General features: G+C 39.5%; 1 protein-coding gene across 1 annotated transcript in view; it reads right to left on the bottom strand.

Moving 5' to 3' along the window:
- The window catches only part of SLF1 (SMC5-SMC6 complex localization factor 1), a 686,747-nt gene that overhangs the window by 141,063 nt on the left and 522,871 nt on the right, over window positions 1–22,813 (bottom strand). The window contains exon 14 of the mRNA XM_053701493.1: window positions 17,851–18,023. Within this exon, the coding sequence (XP_053557468.1) occupies window positions 17,851–18,023 (173 nt within the window). The remainder of the gene's footprint in view (window positions 1–17,850; window positions 18,024–22,813) is intronic.

Below are 22,813 nucleotides of genomic sequence, written 5' to 3'. Positions count from 1 at the left end.
GCCCCAAAGCATGATGTTGCCACCCCCATGCTTCACAGTAGGTATGGTGTTCTTTGGTTGCAACTCAGCATTCTCTCTCCTCCAAAAACGACGAGTTGTGTTTCTACCAAACAGTTCTACTTTGGTTTCATCTGACCATATGACATTCTCCCAATCCGCTTCTGGATCATCTAAATGCTCTCTAGCATACTTCAGACGTGCCCAGGTCATGAGTGGAGGACAGAGGAGCCTCTTAAAGAAGAAGATACAGGTCTGTGAGAGCCAGAAATCTTGCTTGTTTGTAGGTGACCAAATACTTATTTTCCACCATAATTTGCAAATACATTCTTTCCAAATCAGACAATGTGATTGTCTGGATTTGTTTCCACATTTTGTCTCTCATAGTTGAGGTATACCTATGATGAAAATTACAGGCCTCTCTCATCTTCTTAAGTGGGAGAACTTGTACAATTGGTGGCTGACTAAATACTTTTTTGCCCCACTGTATACTGTGATAGAGAAAATCTCTCTGGGCATAAGAGAAGGAAATCTGGAAGAAGCACTTTTAAAGTCAGAATGTAGATGGATATATCTATTAGACTCAATACAACCTAAAGGACTCAAAGAATATAACAATTACTTTGTATACCTATAATTATATTACATCACAACCAAATATATTTAATTCTGCACATTGACCGCAGCTCATTACTACTTACTTAATAATGTTTGATTAAGTCCTTCATCCCTTTTCTAGGCACTTTTCACTTAGTCTCTAAATAATTATTTATGTTAATTAGTTAACACTTTACTATGCAAGTGTGCACACTTAGTAAGCAATAATACACAATATTTAATAAGGCAACTCATTTGTGACACTCCATCACTAAGTTTTTTTTTTTTTTTTTTATATACTTCACATCCACTTCACTTTATTATTACATTTTTTTTTTATGCGACCTACCTCTTCAACTATATGTGCACACAACCACTCTTAATATAACACACTTTTAAGTAACAAATTCATAGAAACTGACTTTCACATAATATTTGGAAACATTTATTACTGCACCCTTAAAATCTACATACTAATGTTAACTAAATTAAACTACTTTCCTCTTCAAAACAGCACTGGTATCTATTGCCCTAGAAATTGATAAACAACCCACGTTATTAGACACCATACCCCTATGATACTCTATTAAAATATGTCAGAAATGGTATACACAGTGTTCTGCGTAATCTTGCTTCTGTCTTTAAAACATCTGTCATTATTGTCATGCTACTGATGTATTCAATACCTTTATTACAAATACCAACCTGTAATAAACAGATTGAAAACCCTGCATATGGTCCTATTACCAAACAATATCTCTGTGGTATAATATAAAATACACACAACAAGTGAAAGTATGTACAATAAGACCATTTAGAACTTATTCTTCAGCAGTAACATAAAGAACTTGATAAAAGTAACATATAGTATCGTAACCCACATGCATAAGTTCGCAAAGTAACATATATTATCACAACCAACATGCAGAAGTTCGCAACATATAACAGAGTATAGCATAAGGCTTCAAATGAAAAATGTATCCCAATTGGATGCCTAAACATGATTGACATGCAATCCTACCAATCAGAATCAAGATAATTCCTCATGATCATCCAATCCCACACACAAGGTGGGACTTATGAACCAGTAAATATATTTACCAAACAGCCGGCGTGTAACCCTTCTGAGGAAGTGTGATCGAAACACGTGTCAGGGGTCTGGCTTCAGAGAGTTCATACTCTCATTTTTTAATCGCTTACTCAGATGTTGTGCTATGTTAATGAAACAAGTCAGTTAAACGTTAATCTAGCCCCCGCTATAGAAGGGGCTTAAGAAGACAGAATCTATTGCACTGAATAGATGTGCAAGCAAGGACTTTATAATTAAAGATAGACTATTAGCTAGATAGCTTTAATCTCACATATTAACAGGTCCTCTTGTTACAGAATTATTTCTGAATTTATTAATAGCCGGCTGCAAAAAATATTGTTTGCATCTAACTGCTTGATATTATACAAACCAAGTACAATGTTTCATATTTAGATACATGACTCTCAGAGGTATTATTCACATACCTATGCTATATATTGATATCGAGAGAGTTCAAGCAGACAGAGGGGCCTATCTATCAAGCTCCGAACGGAGATTGAGGGCCCGTGTTTCTAGCGAGCCTGCAGGCTCGCCAGAAACATCAGTTATGAAGCAACGGTCTAAAGACCGCTGCTCCATAACCCTGTCCGCCTGTGCAGGCGGACAGACATTGCCGGAATTCAACCCAATCGAGTACGATCGGGTTGATTGACACCCCCTGCTGGCGGCCGATTGGCCGCGAATCTGCAGGGGGCGGCGTTGCACCAGCAGCTAACAAGAGCAGCTGGTGCAATGCTGAATACGGAAAGCGTATTGCTCTCCGCATTCAGCGAGGTCTGTCGGACCTGATCCGCACTGTCGGATCAGGTCAGACATACTTTTGATAAATATCCCCCAGAATCTATTACAATGAGCAGCTATGCTAAACAACTGTGCAAGCAAGGACTTTATAATTACAGATAGAGTATTAGCTAGATAGCTTTAATCTCATAAACTGACATTCCACATATTAACAGGTTCTCTTGTTACAGAATTATTTTTAAATTTATTAATACCCGGCTACAAAAGATATTGTTTGTATCTCACTGCTTGATATTATACAAACCAAGTACAATGTTTCATAACTAGATAAATGATTCTCAAAGGTGTTATTCATAAACTATACTAAATATTAATATATAGAGATTTTAAGCAGACAGAATCTATTACACTGAACAACTGTGCTAAAGTTGACTGTGCAAGCAAGGACTTTATAATTACAGATAGAGTATTAGCTAGATATATAGATACATGATTCTTAGAGGTATTATTCACACACCTATACTATATATTGAAATCTAGAGAGTTTAACGGCTAGATTACGAGTTTTTATCGGTAAGGCTTGCGGGGCTAACGAGCCTTTTTTCCCCACTGCTCCCTTAAGACAATGCTGGTATTACAGGGTCTCTTTAAACCTGGCGTTAGCCGCAAAAAGGTGAGCGTAGAGCAGAATTTAGCTCCACATCTCACCTCAATACCAGCGTTGCTTAAGTCAGCGGTGAGCTGGCTGAACGTGCTTGTGCACGATTTCCCCATAGGAAACAATGGGGCTGAGCTGTCTGAAAAAAAACCTAACACCTGCAAAAAAGCAGCCCCATTGTTTCCTATGGGGAAATTAATTTTATGTCTGCACCTAACACTCCAACATGAACTCCGAGTCTAAACACCCCATATCTTACACTTATTAATCCCTAATCTGTCGCCCCCGCTATCGCTAACACCTACATTATATTATTAACCCCTAATCTGCCGCTTCGGACACCGCCGACACCTACATTATCCCTATGAACCCCTAATCTACTGCCCCTAACATCGCCGGCACCTACATTATATTTATTAACCCCTAATCTGCCCCCCCCCCACGTCGCCGCTACTATATTACATTTATTAACCCCTAATCTTCCGACCCCAACGTCACCGCTACTATATTAAATTTATTAACCCCTAAACCTAAGTCTAACCTCCCCCTAACTTAAATATAATTTAAATTAACCCCTTAATGACCACAATGTGCCCTGTATGTCACTGGTCGTTAAGGGTTTTTTCAGGACATAATAGCACAAGTCTAGCAAGAACACGCTATTAATGCCCTCCCTCCAGCAGGCTTTGTGGAATAGAGCAGTCTCAACGCTGGTGGCAAGACCGCGCTATAAAACAATCAAGTCCCAAAAAAAGGCCAGCGACATACAGGGTACGTCGCTGGTCCTTAAGGGGTTAAACGAAATAAATTTAACACAATTAAATAAATTAATCCTATTTAAAACGAAATACTGTACTTACCTATAAAATAAACCATAAGATAGCTACAATATAACTAATAGTTACATTGTAGCTAGCTTAGGATTTATATTTATTTTACAGGCAACTTTGTATTTATTTTAACTAGGTACAATAGTTATTAAATAGTTATTAACTATTTAATAACTACCTAGCTAAAATAAGTACAAAATTACCTGTAAAATAAATCCTAACCTAAGTTACAATTACACCTAACACTACACTATCATTAAATAAATTACCGGGGGAAAAAACACTAAATTACAGAAAAGAAAAAATCTAATCCCCCTAATAAAATAAAAAAAAACCCCAAAATAATAAAATTCCCTACCCTATACTAAATTACAAATAGCCCTTAAAAGTAATCAGCTCTTTCACCTGTACAAAAAATACAATACCCCCCAACATTAAGACCCACCACCCACACACCCAACCCTACTCTAAAACCCACCCAATCCCCCTTAAAAAAATCTAACACTACCCCACTGAAGAGATCTCCCTACTGTTACGTACTCGTGCACGATTTCCCCATAGACATCAATGGGGAGAGCCGGCAAAAAAAATGTCTAACACCTGCAATCGCGGAATGAAAAGCTCCGTAACGCAGCCCCATTGATGTCTATGGGGAAAATAAAACTAATGTTTAAACCTAACACTCTAACATAAACCCTGTGTCTAAACACCCCTAATCTGCCACCCCCAACATCGCCGCCACCTACATACAGTTATTAATAATAATAATAATGTTATTAACCCCTAATCTGCCGCCCCAACATCGCCGCCACCTACATAAAACTATTAATCCCTAATCTGCTGCTCCCGATGTCGCCACCACTATACTAAAGTTATTAACCCCTAAACCTCTGGCCTCCCATATCACTATCAAGAATGGAGTAGGGATATTGGTATAGAAAAATATTCCTTTTCAGGTCAATAACCTCATAAAGGATAAACAGGGAAGGTTTCTGATACTAGTTGGCATATTATACAACAGACAGATCACACTAATTAACATATATGGCCCTAATGTAGCACAATATGTCTTTAAAAAAAATAACTAACTTAATATTAGATGTAGCTAAATGCACTTTAATAGTATGTGGTAATATTTATTGCACATTGAACCCACTATTGGATAACTCAAATGGAACCTTGTCAGCACCACACAAACTAATACATAGGATTAAATTTGTTTTTAGAGATTTGGCATTACATGATGTCTGGAGGGTGTTACATATGGACAAAAAAATTACACATTTTACTCATACTTACAGTCCAGATATTCGAGGGTAGATTATATAATGGCAGACATCACTAGCCTCTCCCTGGTTAAAGGTTCTGATACCCTATATCCTGGACAGACTACTTGATGGTCGGTTGTGTAGTTCACTGGGACACCATGCCTAAATCTAATTATGTTTGGAGACTGGAAGGAAGCTTACTAGATGACCCTCTGTATGCCCAACAATTAGAAGAAGCCTTACAAATTTATTTTTTACACAGCTCCAACTCTGTATCAAATATTAAGCAGGCATGGGAAGCACACAAGGTAGTCATGAGAGGGGAACTATTAAAGGGACATGCCACCCACATTTTTTCTTTTATGATTTAGAAAGAGAATGCAATTTTAAACATCTTTCTAATTTACTTATATTATCTAATTTGTTTTATTCTCTTGATATTCTTTGATGAAAAGCATATCTAGATATGCTCACAAGCTGCTGATTGGTTGCTGCACATAGAAGCATCATGTGATATTTAAAAAATGAAGCCAAATAAATTATGGAAGTAAATTGTAATGTTGTTTAAATTTCTATTTTCTATCTGAATCATGAAAGAAAGATTTTGGGTTTAGTGGCCCTTTAAGTATAAAAGCCCATCATTTGAAACTACATAGGAACTTCTATTCCACTGTTCTAAATAAAATAGATTGTCTAGAGAAGGCACATAAATCTGATCCCTCCAATTCAGCAATACTGACACAGTTAGAGGAATATAAACTGAAATTGAACGGAATAATTGCTAAAGATTGTAAAAAATCTGCCTTTAAAGGGACAGTAAACCTTAAAAATAATGTTATATAATTCTGCACATAGTGCAGAATGATATAACATTATATTAGCCAAACTTTGTAAATCATAATATTGCCTTTTTATTTTGTAAAAATACCGCTGTTTTACGGACCCGCTCTCTGTACTCTGCTGAGCGGGTCTGTTGTTTTTACTGAGCGCATCGGGCCAGCTGTATAGTCACAGCCCGGCCCAACCGCGCCGTTAGACACAGTGCAGCTCGCTCTCGCTGTCAGACAGAGCGGGAGCGAGCTGCACTGTGTCTAATGGCGCGGTCGGGCCGGGCTGTGACTATACAGCTGGCCCGATGCGCTCAGTAAAAACAACAGACCCGCTCAGCAGAGTACAGAGAGCGGGTCTGTAAAACAGTGGTATTTTTACAAAATAAAAAGGCAATATTATGATTTACAAAGTTTGGCTAATATAATGTTATATAATTCTGCACTATGTGCAGAATTATATAACATTATTTTTAAGGTTTACTGTCCCTTTAATAAACCTAAAACATTTTTTTTGAGGGAAACAATAAAGGAAGCAGAATATTCGCTAGAAAATGGAAATGTAGAATCGATATATTGTGTATCCTAAAAGTAGCCAAAACAGGTGGGAAGGAAGTTTCATCATCAGAGGCATTCCGGGTTTATTATGAAAAGCTATATAATTTGACTGAACCCCCCTGTGGCTAATATAACTCAATTCCTTTATAACCTTGCTCTTCCCTCTCTAGCCAACACTGATAGAGACAGGTTAAATACACCATTTATTATAGAGGAGATTAAAGCTGCGGCATATATTGAACATTGTCATTAGACTCCTGAACAACATCCGCCTTAGAAAATGTTGGCTCAAAAAAAAGTTCATCTCTATAAGTTAAAGTTCTCTCATACATGAGGAACAGAAAGGGATTGGTGGTTCCACATAGGCATCAAAACATAAACAATTTACATTTTGCAAAGCCTCTTGGTCCATTTTGACTCACAATGGATCAAGATAGCAAATAAAAAGTAAATTTATGCTTACCTGATAAATTAATTTCATCTACGATATGACGAGTCCACGGATTTCATCCTTACTTGTGGGATTTATCCTCCTGCTAACAGGAAGTGGCAAAGAGCACCACAGCAGAGCTGTATATATAGCTCCTCCCTTCCCTCCACCTCCAGTCATTCGACCGAAGTTAGGAAGAGAAAAGAAAAGCCAAAGTTGCAGAGGTGACTGAAGTTTGTAAAAAATATAATAAAAACTAAATCTGTCTTAAAAATGACAGGGTGGGTCGTGGACTCATCATATCGTAGAAGAAATTAATTTATCAGGTAAGCATAAATTTACTTTTCTTCTACAAGATATGACGAGTCCACGGATTTCATCCTTACTTGTGGAATATAATACCAAAGCTACAGGAAACGGATGAAAGGGAGGGAACAAGACAGGAACCTAAACGGAAGGCACCACTGCTTGAAGAACCTTTCTCCCAAAACCAGCCTCAGAAGAAGCAAAAGTATCAAATTTGTAAAATTTGGAAAAAGTATGAAGAGACGACCAAGTCGCAGCCTTGCAAATCTGTTCAACAGAAGCATCGTTTTTAAATGCCCATGAGGAAGCCACAGCCCTAGCAGAATGAGCCATAATTCTTTCAGGAGGCTGCTGTCCAGCAGTCCCATATGCCAGGCGGATGATACTCTTCAGCCAAAAAGAAAGAGAGGTAGCCGTAGTGTTCTGACCCCTATGCTTTCCAGAAAAAACAAAGTGGGCCTCCACCCATCGAATAATCTTGGATACTTCTGTCATCGCTAAGGAACTCCTCGTTCCTCCCTGATGATTGATGTAAGCCACAGTCGTGATGTTGTCCGACTGGAATCTGATGAATTTGGCCGAAACCAACTGAGGCCATGCCTGAAGCGCATTGAATATTGCTCTCAATTCCAGAATATTGATTGGAAGTAGAGACTCCACCTGAGTCCATACACCCTGAGCCTTCAGGGAATTTCAGACTGCACCCCAGCCCAGAAGACTGGCGTCCGTTGTAACTATCACCCACGAGGGTCTGCGGAAACACGTCCCTTGGGACAGATGAACCAGCAAGAAGAGAGTCTCTGGTCTCTTGATCCAGATTTATCGGAGGAGATAAATTTGCATAGTCCCCATTCCACTGTCCGAGCATGCACAGTTGCAGTGGTCTGAGATGAAACCGAGCAAACGGAATGATGTCCATTGCCGCCACCATCAATCCAATTACCTCCATACACTGAGCCACTGATGGCTGAGGATTGGACTGAAGGGCTCGGCAGGTATTTAGAATTTTTGACTTCCTGACCTCCGTCAGAAACATCTTTATGTCTATAGAGTCTATTAGAGTTCCAAAGAAGGGAACCTTTGTCTGTGGAATAAGTGAACTCTTTTCTAGATTCACCTTCCACCCGTGAGTTCTCAGAAAGGACAACACTGTGTCTGTATGAGACTTTGGCAGATGATAAGTTGACGCCTGAATTAAAATATCGTCCAGATAATGGCGCCACTGCTATGCCCCGCGGCCTGAGAACTGCCAGAAGGGACCCTAGAACCTTTGTGAAGATCCTGGGTGCTGTGGCCAAACCGAAGGGAAGAGCCACAAACTGAAAATGTTTGGCCAGGAAGGCAAACCTTAGGAACTGATGATGATCCTTGTGGATAGGAATATGAAGGTATGCATCCTTCAAGTCCACGGTAGTCATATATTGACCCTCCTGGATCATTGGTAAAATTGTTCGGATGGTTTCCATCTTGAAGGATGGAACTCTGAGAAACTTGTTTAGACCCTTGAGATCTAAAATAGGTCTGAACGTTCACTCTTTTTGGGAACCACAAAGAGATTTGAGTAAAATCCATGTAAGAACGCCTCTCTTTTTATCTGGTTTACAGACAATCGTGAAAGAAGAAATCTCCCCCTTGGGAGAAAATTTTTGAATTCCAGTTGATACCCGTGGGTCACGATTTCCAGTGCCCAGGGGTCCTGAACATCTCTTGCCCAAGCCTGGGCAAAGAAAGAAAGACAGCCCCCTACTAGATCCGGTCCCGGATCGGAGGCCGCCCCTACATGCTGTTTTTGTAGCAGCAGCGGGCTTCTTGGGTTGTTTACCCTTGTTCCAAGACTGGTTGGGTCTCCAGACGGAATTGGACAAAATTCCCTTCCTGCATTGTGGAAGAAGAAGAAGAAGAGGGTACTCCTTTAAAATTCCGAAAGGAACGAAAATTATTTTGTTTACCCCTCATCTTAACAGACTTATCCTGAGGTAGAGCGTGACCTTTACCTCCAGTAATGTCAGAAATGATTTCCTTCAACTCAGGCCCGAATAGGGTCTTACCCTTGAAAGGAATAGCCAAGAGCTTTGACTTAGACGACACATCAGCAGACCACGATTTTAACCATAACGCTCTACGCGCTAAAATGGCAAATCCTGCTTTTTTAGCCACCAACTTAGAAATTTGGAAGGCGGCATCTGTAATAAAAGAATTAGCTAGCTTGAGAGCCTTAATTCTATCTAAAATATCCTCTAAAGGGGTCTCAACCTTAAGAGACTCTTCGAGAGCATCAAACCAGAAAACCGCTGCAGTAGTAACTGGAACAATGCAGGCTGTCGGTTGTAAAAGGAAACCCTGATGAATAAATCATTTCTTTAGAAGACCCTCTAACTTCTTATCCGTAGGGTCTTTGAAAGCACAACTGTCCTCAATAGAAATAGTTGTACGCTTAGCCAGGGTAGATATAGCTCCCTCCACCTTAGGGACAGTTTGCCAAGAGTTCCGAATGGTGTCTGATATGGGATACATTTTCTTGAAATTAGGAGGAGGAGAGAACGGTATATAATCTTTATAATCTCTGAGATTCTCTTAGGAACCGGAAAAACATTAGTGTAAGCGGGAACTTCCAGATATTTGTCCATTTTACACAATTTATCTGGTGGTACCATAATAGGGTCACAGTCATCCAGAGTTTCTAAAACCTCCCTAAGTAAGAGGCGGAGATGTTCCAGCTTAAATTTAAAGGACATGACATCCGAATCTGTCTGAGGTAACACACTTCCCGATTCCGAAAGTTCTCCCTCAAACAAAAGTTCCCTGACCCCCAACTCAGATCCCTGTGAGGGTACATCGGAATTAGCCAACAAAGCATCAGAGGACTCAGTATTCACATTGATTCCTTTCCTACTGCATTTACCCTGTAACACTGGTAACTTAAATAATACCTCTGTAAGGGTAGTTGACATAACTGCAGCCATATTCTGCAGAGTAAAAGAATTAGACGCATTTGAGGAACTCGGCGTCGCTTGGGTGGGCGTTAAAGGTTGTGACACTCGAGGAGAATTAGGCGGCATATCCTGATTCTCTTCAGTCTGAGAATCATCCTTAGGCACATTTTGTTTACATAAAATATGCTTTTTACATTGTAAGGCTCTTTCAGTACAAGAAGTACACAAAGTAAGAGGAGTTTTCTCAAGTTCAGACATGTTAAACAGACTAGCAATAACCACAATAGTCGTTTTTAACCCTTTTAATTGATTAAAAAAATGTTCAGAAAAAACGTACTGCGCCTTTAAATAATAAAAGCGCAACAATTTTACTGTACTGCAGCAAGAACGATTTTTTATTACTAAAAAATTATACTAAGCAGTTCAATTTGCCAAAAATTATTACACTAATAGAGCAAAGCTAAATCACCCTGTAAAAAGTCTTATTATCTGGTAAATAAACTTTAAACAATGATAACAGCCCCTGCACCTCAGAAAAGATTCAACAACGATCCGGTGATTGAATATCTACTTTAGGCCCCACCGGAGCTAGTGCCTGCTGCCTTCTAGTGAGGAAGAAACTGCGCGTCTGAGCGTGCGAAACAGGCCCCGCCCACTATGGACGTCGTATTAACAAACACCATAACCGCATGGGAAGCGGTTTCAAAGAGCCATGTGGTCCCCAAAAGTGCCTATGCACACATTTATTATGCCATATTGTTTACCCCTCAATAAACATAGCAAATATCACAGCTGCCTCTCCCAGTGTCAAGCCCCGTAGTAACCCATATGTTTGCACTAGTAAACACAGTAACCCATAATTCCTATATGTCTACTGCTTACCCTTTCCCTTACAGGGAATAATGTCAGCCAGTTCTGATATAACAAGTCTCAAATAAAAGACTAAACATACCTCAATGCTGCTTGTAGCATGACACCGGTCTCCACACTGAAGATTTTTCTTGCACTACATTCAGAAACTCTGTGGGAACCAGAATGGATCTTAGTAACGTCTACTAAGATCATCAATCTCAGGGTAGAAAAAAGATCTCTTCATTCCTCTCAGGAATCCAGACTGATGATTTCTCCCTGAGAAAAATAGTACACACCGGCACCATTTTAAAATAAAAAATATCTTGATTGAAGAATCTAAAACTAACACCTCACTTTACCTCTTCCTATTACTAACACAGGCAAAGAGAATGACTGGGGGTGGAGGGAAGAGAGGAGATATATATACAGCTCTGCTGTGGTGCTCTTTGCCACTTCCTGTTAGTAGGAGGATAAATCCCACAAGTAAGGATGAAATCCGTGGACTCGTCATATCTTGTAGAAGACAACTCAAATTTTTTTATTAAAAATTAAAAACAAAAAAACGTTGATGTCACTAAGTTTTAAACAGTAACTTTTTTTTACTTTTTTAACTGCAGAAAAGTTAACCTAACTAAATAATCCTGCAGAACACCTCTGCATCTCAGCAGACTTTGCTGAGGTGCCTACCTGCCCTGCTGATATCGGCTCTCACTGTTAGAAACCGTCCCTTCCAGCAACAGATCCGGAACTCGATAGAAGTAATGGAAGACCGGCCTCTGGTCCTAGAAACGCATGACTCTCTTCAAAAGCATGCGTCACCTAAAATTTGGCTGTATTCTCCTTGCCTTCGGACTAGGAAGTGAGGGAGAAGAGGCGCCCAACTCAATTGCCACCTCCAGTAGCTCCGCCCCTTGTGGGCATCTTAAAGAAAGTATTCTCCCAGGCGGCATATTGCTTCTAAAAATAACACCGCCAAGAGCCGTGAAACAACCTTATTCCTGGAGCCAACTATACCTAAGCCCCAGTGCCTGTATCCAGCTGTCTGCATATTATCTACTATATAGGAGAATATATGCCATTATTATAAAGAGCCCAAAATCTTTCTGAGACCTTTATGTATGTGTCCCATCATTGTTAAATAAAGTGCCCAAATTGTTTCTGAGTCTTCCTTTCATTACCCCAGAAAATATTCAGCACTTACCTCATCAATCTGCCAGACATCAAGGCAGCTCACCAGGTTTGAGAGGTCCTCTCCCTCACATGGACCTGTGGAAAAAACATAATTTATGCTTACCTGATAAATTTATTTCTCTTGTAGTGTATCCAGTCCATGGATCATCCATTACTTGTGGGATATTCTCCTTCCCAACAGGAAGTTGCAAGAGGATCACCCACAGCAGAGCTGCTATATAGCTCCTCCTCTCACTGCCATATCCAGGGATCCTGAACATCTCTTGCCCACGCCTGGGCGAAGAGAGAAAGTCTGCCCCCCACTAGATCCATTTCTGTATAGGGGGCAGTTCCTTCATGCTGTCTTGGGGGCAGCAGCAGGCTTTCTGGCCTGCTTGCCCTTGTTCCAGGACTGGTTAGGTTTCCAGGCCTGTCTGGAATGAGCAACAGTTCCCTCTTGTTTTGAAGTGGAGGAAGTTGATGCTGCTCCTGGGGAAGGATGCTGTTTGGCCTTTGATTTAGCCCTGTCCTGGGGAAGGATATGACCCTTGCCTCCAGTAATGTCAGCAATAATTTCCTTCAAGCCAGGCCCGAATAAGGTCTGCCCCTTGAAAGGAATGTTGAGTAATTTAGACTTTGAAGTCATGTCAGCTGACCAGGATTTAAGCCATAGCGCCCTACGCGCCTGGATGGCGAATCCGGAATTCTTAGCCGTTAGTTTAGTCAAATGAACAATGGCATCAGAAACAAATGAGTTAGCTAGCTTAAGCGTTCTAAGCTTGTCAATAATTTCATTCAATGGAGCTGTCTGGATGGCCTCTTCCAGGGCCTCAAACCAGAATGCCGCCGCAGCAGTGACAGGCGCAATGCATGCAAGGGGCTGTAAAATAAAACCTTGTTGAATAAACATTTTCTTAAGGTAACCCTCCAATTTTTTATCCATTGGATCTGAAAAAGCACAACTGTCCTCAACCGGGATAGTGGTACGCTTTGCTAAAGTAGAAACTGCTCCCTCCATCTTAGGGACCGTCTGCCATAAGTCCCGTGTAGTGGCGTCTATTGGAAACATTTTTCTAAATATAGGAGGTGGGGAAAAGGGCACACCGGGTCTATCCCACTCCTTGCTAATAATTTCTGTAAGCCTTTTAGGTATAGGAAAAACGTCACTACACACCGGCACCGCATAGTATCTATCCAGCCTACACAATTTCTCTGGAATTGCAACTGTGTTACAGTCATTCAGAGCAGCTAATACCTCCCCAAGCAATACACAGAGGTTCTCAAGCTTAAATTTAAAATTAGAAATCTCTGAATCAGGTTACCCCGAGTCAGAGAGGTCACCCACAGACTGAAGCTCTCCGTCCTCATGTTCTGCATACTGTGACGCAGTATCAGACATGGCTCTAACAGCATTTGCGCACTCTGTATCTCTCCTAACCCCAGAGCTATCGCGCTTGCCTCTTAATTCAGGCAATCTAGATAATACCTCTGACAGGGTATTATTCATGATTGCAGCCATGTCCTGCAAGGTAATCGCTATGGGCGTCCCTGATGTAATTGGCGCCATATTAGCGTGCGTCCCCTAAGCGGGAGGCGAAGGGTCTGACACGTGGGGAGAGTTAGTCGGCATAACTTCCCCCTCGACAGAACCCTCTGGTGATAATTCTTTTATAGATAAAGACTGATCTTTACTGTTTAAGGTGAAATCAATACATTTAGTACACATTCTCCTATGGGGCTCCACCATGGCTTTCAAACATAATGAACAAGTAGGTTCCTCTGTGTCAGACATGTTTAAACAGACTAGCAATGAGACTAGCAAGCTTGGAAAACACTTTAAAACAAGTTTACAAGCAATATAAAAAACGTTACTGCGCCTTTAAGAAACACAAATTTTCCCAAATTTTGAAATAACAGTGAAAAATGCAGTTACACTAACGAAATTTTTACAGTGTATGTAATAAGTTAGCAGAGCATTGCACCCACTTGCAAATGGATGATTAACCCCTTAATACCAAAAACGGAATAACAAATGACAAAAACGTTTTTTAAACAGTCACAACAACTGCCACAGCTCTACTGTGGCTTTTTACCTCCCTCAATACGACTTTTGAAGCCATTTGAGCCCTTCAGAGAAGTCCTGGATCATGCAGGAAGAAGCTGGATGTCTGTGTCTGTAATTTTTGCTGTGCAAAAAAAGCCAAAATAGGCCCCTCCCACTCATATTACAACAGTGGGAAGCCTCAGGGAACTGTTTCTAGGCAAAATTCAAGCCAGCCATGTGGAAAAAACTAGGCCCCAATAAGTTTTATCACCAAACATATGTAAAAAACGATTAAACATGCCAGCAAACGTTTTAAAATACACTTTTATAAGAGTATGTATCTCTATTAATAAGCCTGATACCAATACTATCACTGCATTTAAGGCTTTACTTACATTACTTCGGTATCAGCAGCATTTTCTAGCAAATTCCATCCCTAGAAAAATATTTTAACTGCACATACCTTATTACAGGAAAACCTGCACGCTATTCCCCCTCTGAAGTTACCTCACTCCTCAGAATATGTGAGAACAGCAAAGGATCTTAGTTACTTCTGCTAAGATCATAGAAAACGCAGGCAGATTCTTCTTCTAAATACTGCCTGAGATAAACAGTACACTCCGGTACCATTTAAAAATAACAAACTTTTGATTGAAGAAATAAACTAAGTATAAAACACCACAGTCCTCTTACGACCTCCATCTTAGTTGAGAGTATGACTGGATATGGCAGTGAGGGGAGGAGCTATATAGCAGCTCTGCTGTGGGTGATCCTCTTGCAACTTCCTGTTGGGAAGGAGAATATCCCACAAGTAATGGATGATCCGTGGACTGGATACACTTAACAAGAGAAAAGATAAAGACTGAGTAATTTTACTCAGGCTTCCAGAGTTAGGGCAGCATCAGTATATGAGAGGCGCAGTGAGAATTATGTCCCACAAGTTCCCATTGCTCTAAAGTCACCATTGCTCTACTGAAGAGACTGATGTGGACTACGGCTACACCCTAGGACAAAGCAGCACAATCTTGCACTACTTAAAAAATAATAAAATCTTGCTTGAAGAATCTTACCACCTAACTATACCACTTCCTTGCTCTAACATAGGTAAAGAGAATGACTGGGGTGGGAGGTGATATTTAACAGCTTTGCTGTGGTGCTCCTTGACGCCTTCTGCTGGGCAGAAGTGATATATCCCATTAGTAATTAGATGATCTGTGGACTCATCGTGTCATTAGAAAGAAAACAGTATGACACACTTGTACACTCTTAATCTGTGTTACCTGCAAGTTGTCCTCTGGCTATGTTAATCCTATGTACCTACTAATAGCCTTTAGGCTGTGTGAGTGACAAAAGGTACTTACACAGAAGGACACCCACTCCACTGTGCACGCTTCTGCCTCACATTCCTGGATCAGAGTGACCCATGCAATATTGAATTGAAAAGTAGAGAATTCATTGAGGGAGTACATCTACATGGCCAAACAGGAGGAGGATGAATCACAACTCCTGCAGGAGAATTACATTATACAGTCAAGTACTCTCTTATGCCCCTTTTTTCACCTTATGAAGTGAAATACAGGATCAAAGATCCCCTTTGTATTAGTGTTGGGGTATCTTTGCCTGCTCTTGCAGGCCAGTAATTGAATTCCCAATAGTAATGGCTTGGAGACTCTCACCACCTTATGAAATAAAGTGAATTCTTCAATACTGCTGCTGTGTCTGGCATTGTCTGCCATTTTTTTGCTTTTAACAAAAAATATACTGTAAGTTGGGGACATAGCAGAGGGCTTAAATAAATGGAAGATCCAAAGAAAGAACGAGAGCACTCAGTGCTATAGTAAAAAGCAGTTCTAGGTCAGGGGCTATTGGAATGTCTGATTTATAAAAGAAAAAAAAAGCTTATGGGAATGGAAGATGCAGTTAAACATGACCATGATCAGGTCATTTTCAACATGAACCTAACCTGGCCTGAAGCCAGCAACTTATTACTGTATGAAATTTCAATAGATTTGGTTCTCCACCTACTCAGGAAACACACCTGCAGCATGACTGGGATGAAATTAACATAGGGTCAAAAAGGGTTATGAGATGTTTTTTTTATACTCTGGGAAGAAGCAAGAATTTCCTTTGTGCTGATCATCATTTTAGCAGCTGAATAGGTCCACACCTGTAGGCCTTAAAACCATCTCAAAACATGACTCCTTTCTAATGTTGAATCATTCAGTTATCGTATTATATTTCCTGTCTGAAGATCTTAATTAGGAAACAATTGAATGATTTAACAGATGCTTATACAAAGCAGTTAAATGGGATATATATATATATATATATATATATAAATAAATAAATAAAAATATCACTATAATTTACTAGTCAAGAGTTTAAAAATTACTAGCCCAAAGGGAAAAAGCATCTTGATTGTCCACTCAATGTTAAAGGGATATGAAACTCAAGATAAAATAATAATAAAAAAAAAGTTTCCAATTTACTTCTATTATCAAATTTGCTTTGCGCCCAGGTTATTCTATGTTGAAGAGATACCTAGGTAGATCTCTGGAGCACTACATGGCAGAAAATAGTGTTACCATCTAGTGCTCTTGCAAATGAATAAGATTCCTGCAAAACTGCTGCCATATAGTGCTGCAGACAGGTGCACACTTCTGAGCTTACATCCCTGCTATTCAACAAAATATACCAAAAGAACAAAGACAATTTGATAATAGAAGTAAATTAGAAAGTTGTTTAAAAAAACATGCTCTGTCTGAATCATGTCCCTTTAAAGATAGGGGAAAGTAAAAATGTTTTACTCATTCGCCACAATTTATTACTCGCCTGGGACTAGTGGAAATTTCAAGCCATATCTATCTATCTATCTATCTATCTATCTATCTATCTATCTATCTATCTATCTATCTATGAATGGTTACAACATGAACTAACAGAAATAACAGGTTCTAAAATAGCTGTTTGCTTTAGAAAAAATATATATGATAAAAACAAATCCACTCCAAAGTTTAAACTGAAGCAGCTTTCAATTCTTATTAAAAGAAAAAAAACAAAACAAGACAAAAAACAACTCCCCCACAAAACTGTGATGCTTACAAATATCATGCACTCAGTTTATTGGTCTAGTAGTATATAAAATTGTGATCCTCCATAATATTACCCATTACGGAAGACATAGCTAAGTAAAATGCTACGTAATGTAATTTTAAATGGTTATTTTAAACCCTAATGGACATTTACAGATTAAGGTCATTCAATTGCTAATTATTAAACAAGGTTGTTCCTTCTGGGAAAACATTCTAATTAGTATGTGGATTAACCTGTTCAGTACTTAAATAAACTGTTCTTGTGCCCTTCAGGCAGTGCAAGAACAAATCAGTGGAGAACTACTAATATCTGTTGTAGGTTAAACACAAAAGGGCTTTCTGACAGTCAGATTAATTTTCAGACAACAACAAAGGTCATGTAAAGTTCAAAATATGTGTCAGGTCAAATGCTGTCCCCGAAAGCAGAATTAATGGTGATGTTATAGGTATTACTTACGGCAGATCAAGCAGCACTTCGTCTGGGTTCTGGTTTTCACCATTTAGCATCAGTAAAGCCCTTTGAGACTCCAGGCAAGGCCGCTGTCCTATTTTTCTTTTTCCTTTGAATTTCTGCACTTTTTCATTGCCACATGTTCCCACTTGCCATAAAGATGGGATGTATTTACAGATCTGTTGGCAAATTTGGTACATACATTACTAAACATAGTTAGTGCTTGTGTTTATCGAAACAAGTTTGTGATTTGCAAAAGCTATGCATTATTCTAAAATGAAATCCTGCAGCTATCATAAAATCATATTATTTCAGCTCTACGGTAGCTCTTTAGCTATTCTGTAATGCAATGACAAAGTGTCTCATTTAACAAAGAAAAGTTTAATCAATGTTTTGATTATCATATCATTAGAATAGTAAACACCAGTAAAGTGGACAGCATTAACAACACACAATATTTGTATATTTACATAATACAAACGGTTATATTTCATTGGCATAAAACTGTATGCAAACGTATGCTATGTAAAGATGCTAAAACCACTTGGCTCAGGGTTGTTTTTCTGTTCTTATAAGGTTTACTGTTAAGTAGAAAGTATTTTGAAGTGTTCTATGTAAGTGTGTGCATATATAAATGTGTGTGTATATGTATGTGTATACATATATATATATATATATATATATATATATATATATATATATATATATATATATATATATAAAAATGTATGTGAGTGTGTATGTGTGTGTATCATATACATGATGGGGATCACAATTTTTAAAATTAAATATAGAGATTTTAATGAGCAAAAAGCCACGAGGCAAGTAATATAGTGACAGTTGCGTTACGTACTATGACACTGTTATGATGCTTCCTGCTTTGCCTCCTGGAGAAGTGATCAGTACTACTGCTGGACTGGACTGGAGCTTTTGTGTGATTGACATGACACATTGAGGAATCTGTTTTAGACAGTTTGCAGCCTCTTGCAATTTAGATATTGCACAGCCTCATATTGCAATTAATTGCACAACCCTAATATATGTGTGTGTGTGTATATATATATATATATATATATATATATATATATGTTTGTGTGTGTTCATATGTCTGTCTGTATGTATGTATGTGTATATGTATGCATATAGATATATGTGTGTGAGTTTGTATGTATATATATATATATATATATATATAAAAGAAAATAAAAAGGTAATGATGGTCCCATGAACATAAGTGGTTCACAGTGTGATATACATAACTATCATTGTTTATATTACTAAATATACATTTAAAAAGCACATTTGGATGCTTTTAAAGAAACCTAAAACCCACATCCCCCCCCCGTGATTCAGATAGAACGTGCAATTATAAACAACTTTCCAGTTTACTATTATCTAATTTGTTTAGTTCTCTTGGTATTTTTTGTTGAAAAGATACATAAGTAGGCTCAGGAACTGCTGATTGGTGGCAGCTTATAAATGCTTCATATTATTGGCTCAGCCAAGTGCAATTTAGAAAATGTATGTAAAAGGGAAAGGAGTTTAAAATTATTTTCTCTTTCTGAATCAAGGAAAAAAAATGTTTGGCTTCATGTCCCTTTAAGCTTTTTATTGTATACACATTTTTCTCCTGTCTGTATATTTTGTGTAGCTGATACAATAAGAGTCTTACTCCAAAAAGCAGGCTAAGAGATATTTGGACTAGTAGCGCAATGGATATGAGGGAAACACATTCTAATTTACTTTTATTATCAAACTTTCTTCATTCTCTAGGTAAATAACTGATGATAAAAAGAAAACTGCTTGGGACCGGAAAAGGTTTGGATTTCAGAATATTTGTGTATACATGAATACCTTGTGCCATTTAGGCATTATATACATGTCATAATACAGCTTATACATGTAACCTAGATGTAGTTTTATATCATAAAATTATTTAAAAAGTTTGGATTTCAGAATAAGTTTAAATTTCGGAATCCTGGATTTGGCAATATGTACCTGTAATAATAATAATATCCTTTGTTGAACATTAGGAAGGTAAGTTTAGGAGCGTGCACGTGTCTGTAGCACAATATGGCAGCAGTTTTGAAAGAATGTTATACATTTGCAAGAGCACTAGATGGCAGCAATTTTTCCTGCCATGTAGTGCTCAAAACAACAGTAAATTGAAAACTGTTTCACAACTGTATGCTCTGTCTAAATGACAAAGGAAAAACTTGGGCCTTTAAAGCCCATGGATTGAGGTTGTTTAGAGAAATATCCCATGGTCATAACATCTGGTCATTACAGGAGGAGGCTTGGGAAGACACCCGTGGCATGCTGTTGTGCAGAAAACATCAGAGAAAAACATAATTTATGCTCACCTGATAAATTTCTTTCTTTCCTAAGATATGGTGAGTCCACAGAATCATCAATTAATAGTGGGAATCAATACCCAAGCTAGAGGACACAGATGATAAGGGAGGGACAAGACAGGTAGACCTAAAAAGAAGGCACCACTGCTTGAAGAACCCTTCTCACAAAAGAAGCCTCAGCTGAGGCAAAAGTATCACATTTATAAAACTTTGAAAAAGTATGCAAAGAGGACCAAATTGCAGCCTTGCAAATCTGTTCCATAGAAGCTTCATTTTTAAATGCCCAGGAAGAAGAATCAGCCCTCGTGGAATGAGCATTGATTCTCTCAGGAGGATGCTTTCCAGCAGTCTCATAGGCCAAACGAATAATACTCCTTAGCCAAAGAGAAAGAGAAGTAGCTGTAGCTTTCTGACCCTTGCGCTTCCCAGAAAAACAAACAAACAAAGCAGAAGACTGACGAAAGTCCTTAGTCGCCTGAAAATCTTCAATACACGCACAACATCTAAGTTGTGCAACAAACGCTCCTTAGGAGAAGAAGGATTAGGACACAAAGAAGGAACCACAATCTCCTGATTAATATTCTTGTTTGAAACAACCTTAGGTAGGAAACCTAATTTAGTATGTAAAACCACCTTATCAGAATGAAAAATAAGAGGAGAATCAAACTGCAGAGTCGAGAGTTCCGAAACTCTCAGAGCAGAAGAAATAGCAAGAAGAAACAAAACCTTCCAAGATAACATCTTAATATCTAAAAAATGCATAGGTTCAAACGGAGCCTGCTGTAAAACTCTAAGAACAAGGTTAAGACTCCAGGGAGGAGTAACGGTCTTAAACACAAGCCTAATCCTAACCAAGGCCTGACAAAAAGATTGCACGTATAGCGCATCTGCCAAACGCATCTGCCAAACGCTTATGTAACAAAATAGACAATGCAGAAATCTGACCTTTCAGAGTACTAGCTGACTAACCCTTCTCCAAACCCTCCTAGGAATCCTGACTCTACTCCAAGACTAGCTTCTGGATTCACACCAATACAAATATTTACGCCATATCTTATAGTAAATCTTTCTTGTCACAGGCTTAGAAGCCTGAATCATGGTCTCAATGACTGACTCTGAAAACCCACGCTTAGATAAAATCAAGCGTTCAATCTCCAATCAATCAGCTTCAGAGAAACGAGATTTGGATGAAGAAAAGGACCCTGATGTAGAAGGTCCTTCCTCAGAGGGAGTCTCCACGGAGGTAGAGACAACATTTCCACTAGATCTGCATACCAGATCCTGCAAGGCCACGCCGGCGCTATGAGAATCACCAACACCCTCTCCCCTGCATGATCCGAGCAATGACTCTTGGCAGGAGAGTGAACGGAGGAAATATGTATTCTAGACTGAAATTCCAAGGGACTGCCAGAGCATCTATCAAGAAAGCCTGTGGATCCCTTGACCTCAAGACGTACCTCAGAAGCTTGGCATTCTGCCAAGAAGCCATGACATCCAGTTCTGGCTGCCCCCAATTGAGGATTAAACTGGAAAATACTTCCGGATGGAGTTCCCACTCTCCCGGATGAAAGGTCTGTCGGCTCAGAAAATCCGCCTCCCAATTGTCCACACCTGGGATGTGGATCACAGAAAGACAACAGTTGTGAAACTCCGCCTACTGGATTATCTGTCATGGCCAAGACATCCCCCTGGTGGTTGATGTATGCCACGGATGTTAAGTTATCTGACTGGAACCTGATAAACCGGGCTAAGACTAACTGAGGCCAGGCCAGTAAAGCATTGAAAATCGCTCTCAGTTCTAGAATGTATAAAGGGAGAACTGACTCCGCCGGAGTCCAAAGACCCTGAGTCTTCAATTACCCCAAAATTGCTCCCCAACTTAGAAGGCATCTATGGTCACGATCACCCAGGAAGGTCTGCAAAAGCAAGTTCCCTGGGAGAGGTGTTCCTGAGACAACCACCACAGAAGAGAGTCCCTTGTCGCCTGATCCAGAACTATTTGCGGAGACAGATCTGCATAGTCCCTGTTCCAATGCCTTAATGGAAGCTACCATCAGACCAATTACCTCCATACATAGAGCCACTGACGGCCGAGGAGAGGACTGAAGGACAAGACAAGAGTCGAAGATCTTTGTTTTTCTGACCTCTGTCAGAAATATCTTCATTAGTAGGGAGTCTATTATGATCCCTAAAAAAACTACTCTTGTGGCTGGAATCAGAGAACTCTTTCCCAGATTTACCTTCCAACCGCGGGAGCGAAGAAAAGACAACAAGATCTCCGTATGAGAGTTTGCTTGTTGAAAAGACGGCGTCTGAACCAGAATGTCGTCCAGATAAGGCACCACAGCAATGCCCAGAGACCGGATCACTGCCAAAAGAGCCCCCAGGACCTTTGAGAAAATGATTAAGAATGCTTCTCTCTTTATCTGGTCTACAGATAATCTTGAGAGAAGAAACCTGCCTCTGGGAGGAAAAGTCTTGAATTCTATCTTGTACCCCTGAGATACAATTTCCACAACCCACAGGTCTGGGACATCTCGTATCCAAGCCTGAGCAAAATGAGAAAGCCTGCCCCCTAAAAGATCCATTCCTGGATCGGGGGCCGACCCTTCATG

Source organism: Bombina bombina, chromosome 2 (assembly GCF_027579735.1).
Source record: "Bombina bombina isolate aBomBom1 chromosome 2, aBomBom1.pri, whole genome shotgun sequence".
Taxonomy (NCBI): Eukaryota; Metazoa; Chordata; class Amphibia; order Anura; family Bombinatoridae; genus Bombina; species Bombina bombina.
Note: the sequence above shows the minus strand (reverse complement) of the source record. Positions and strands in the feature narration are given on the sequence as shown.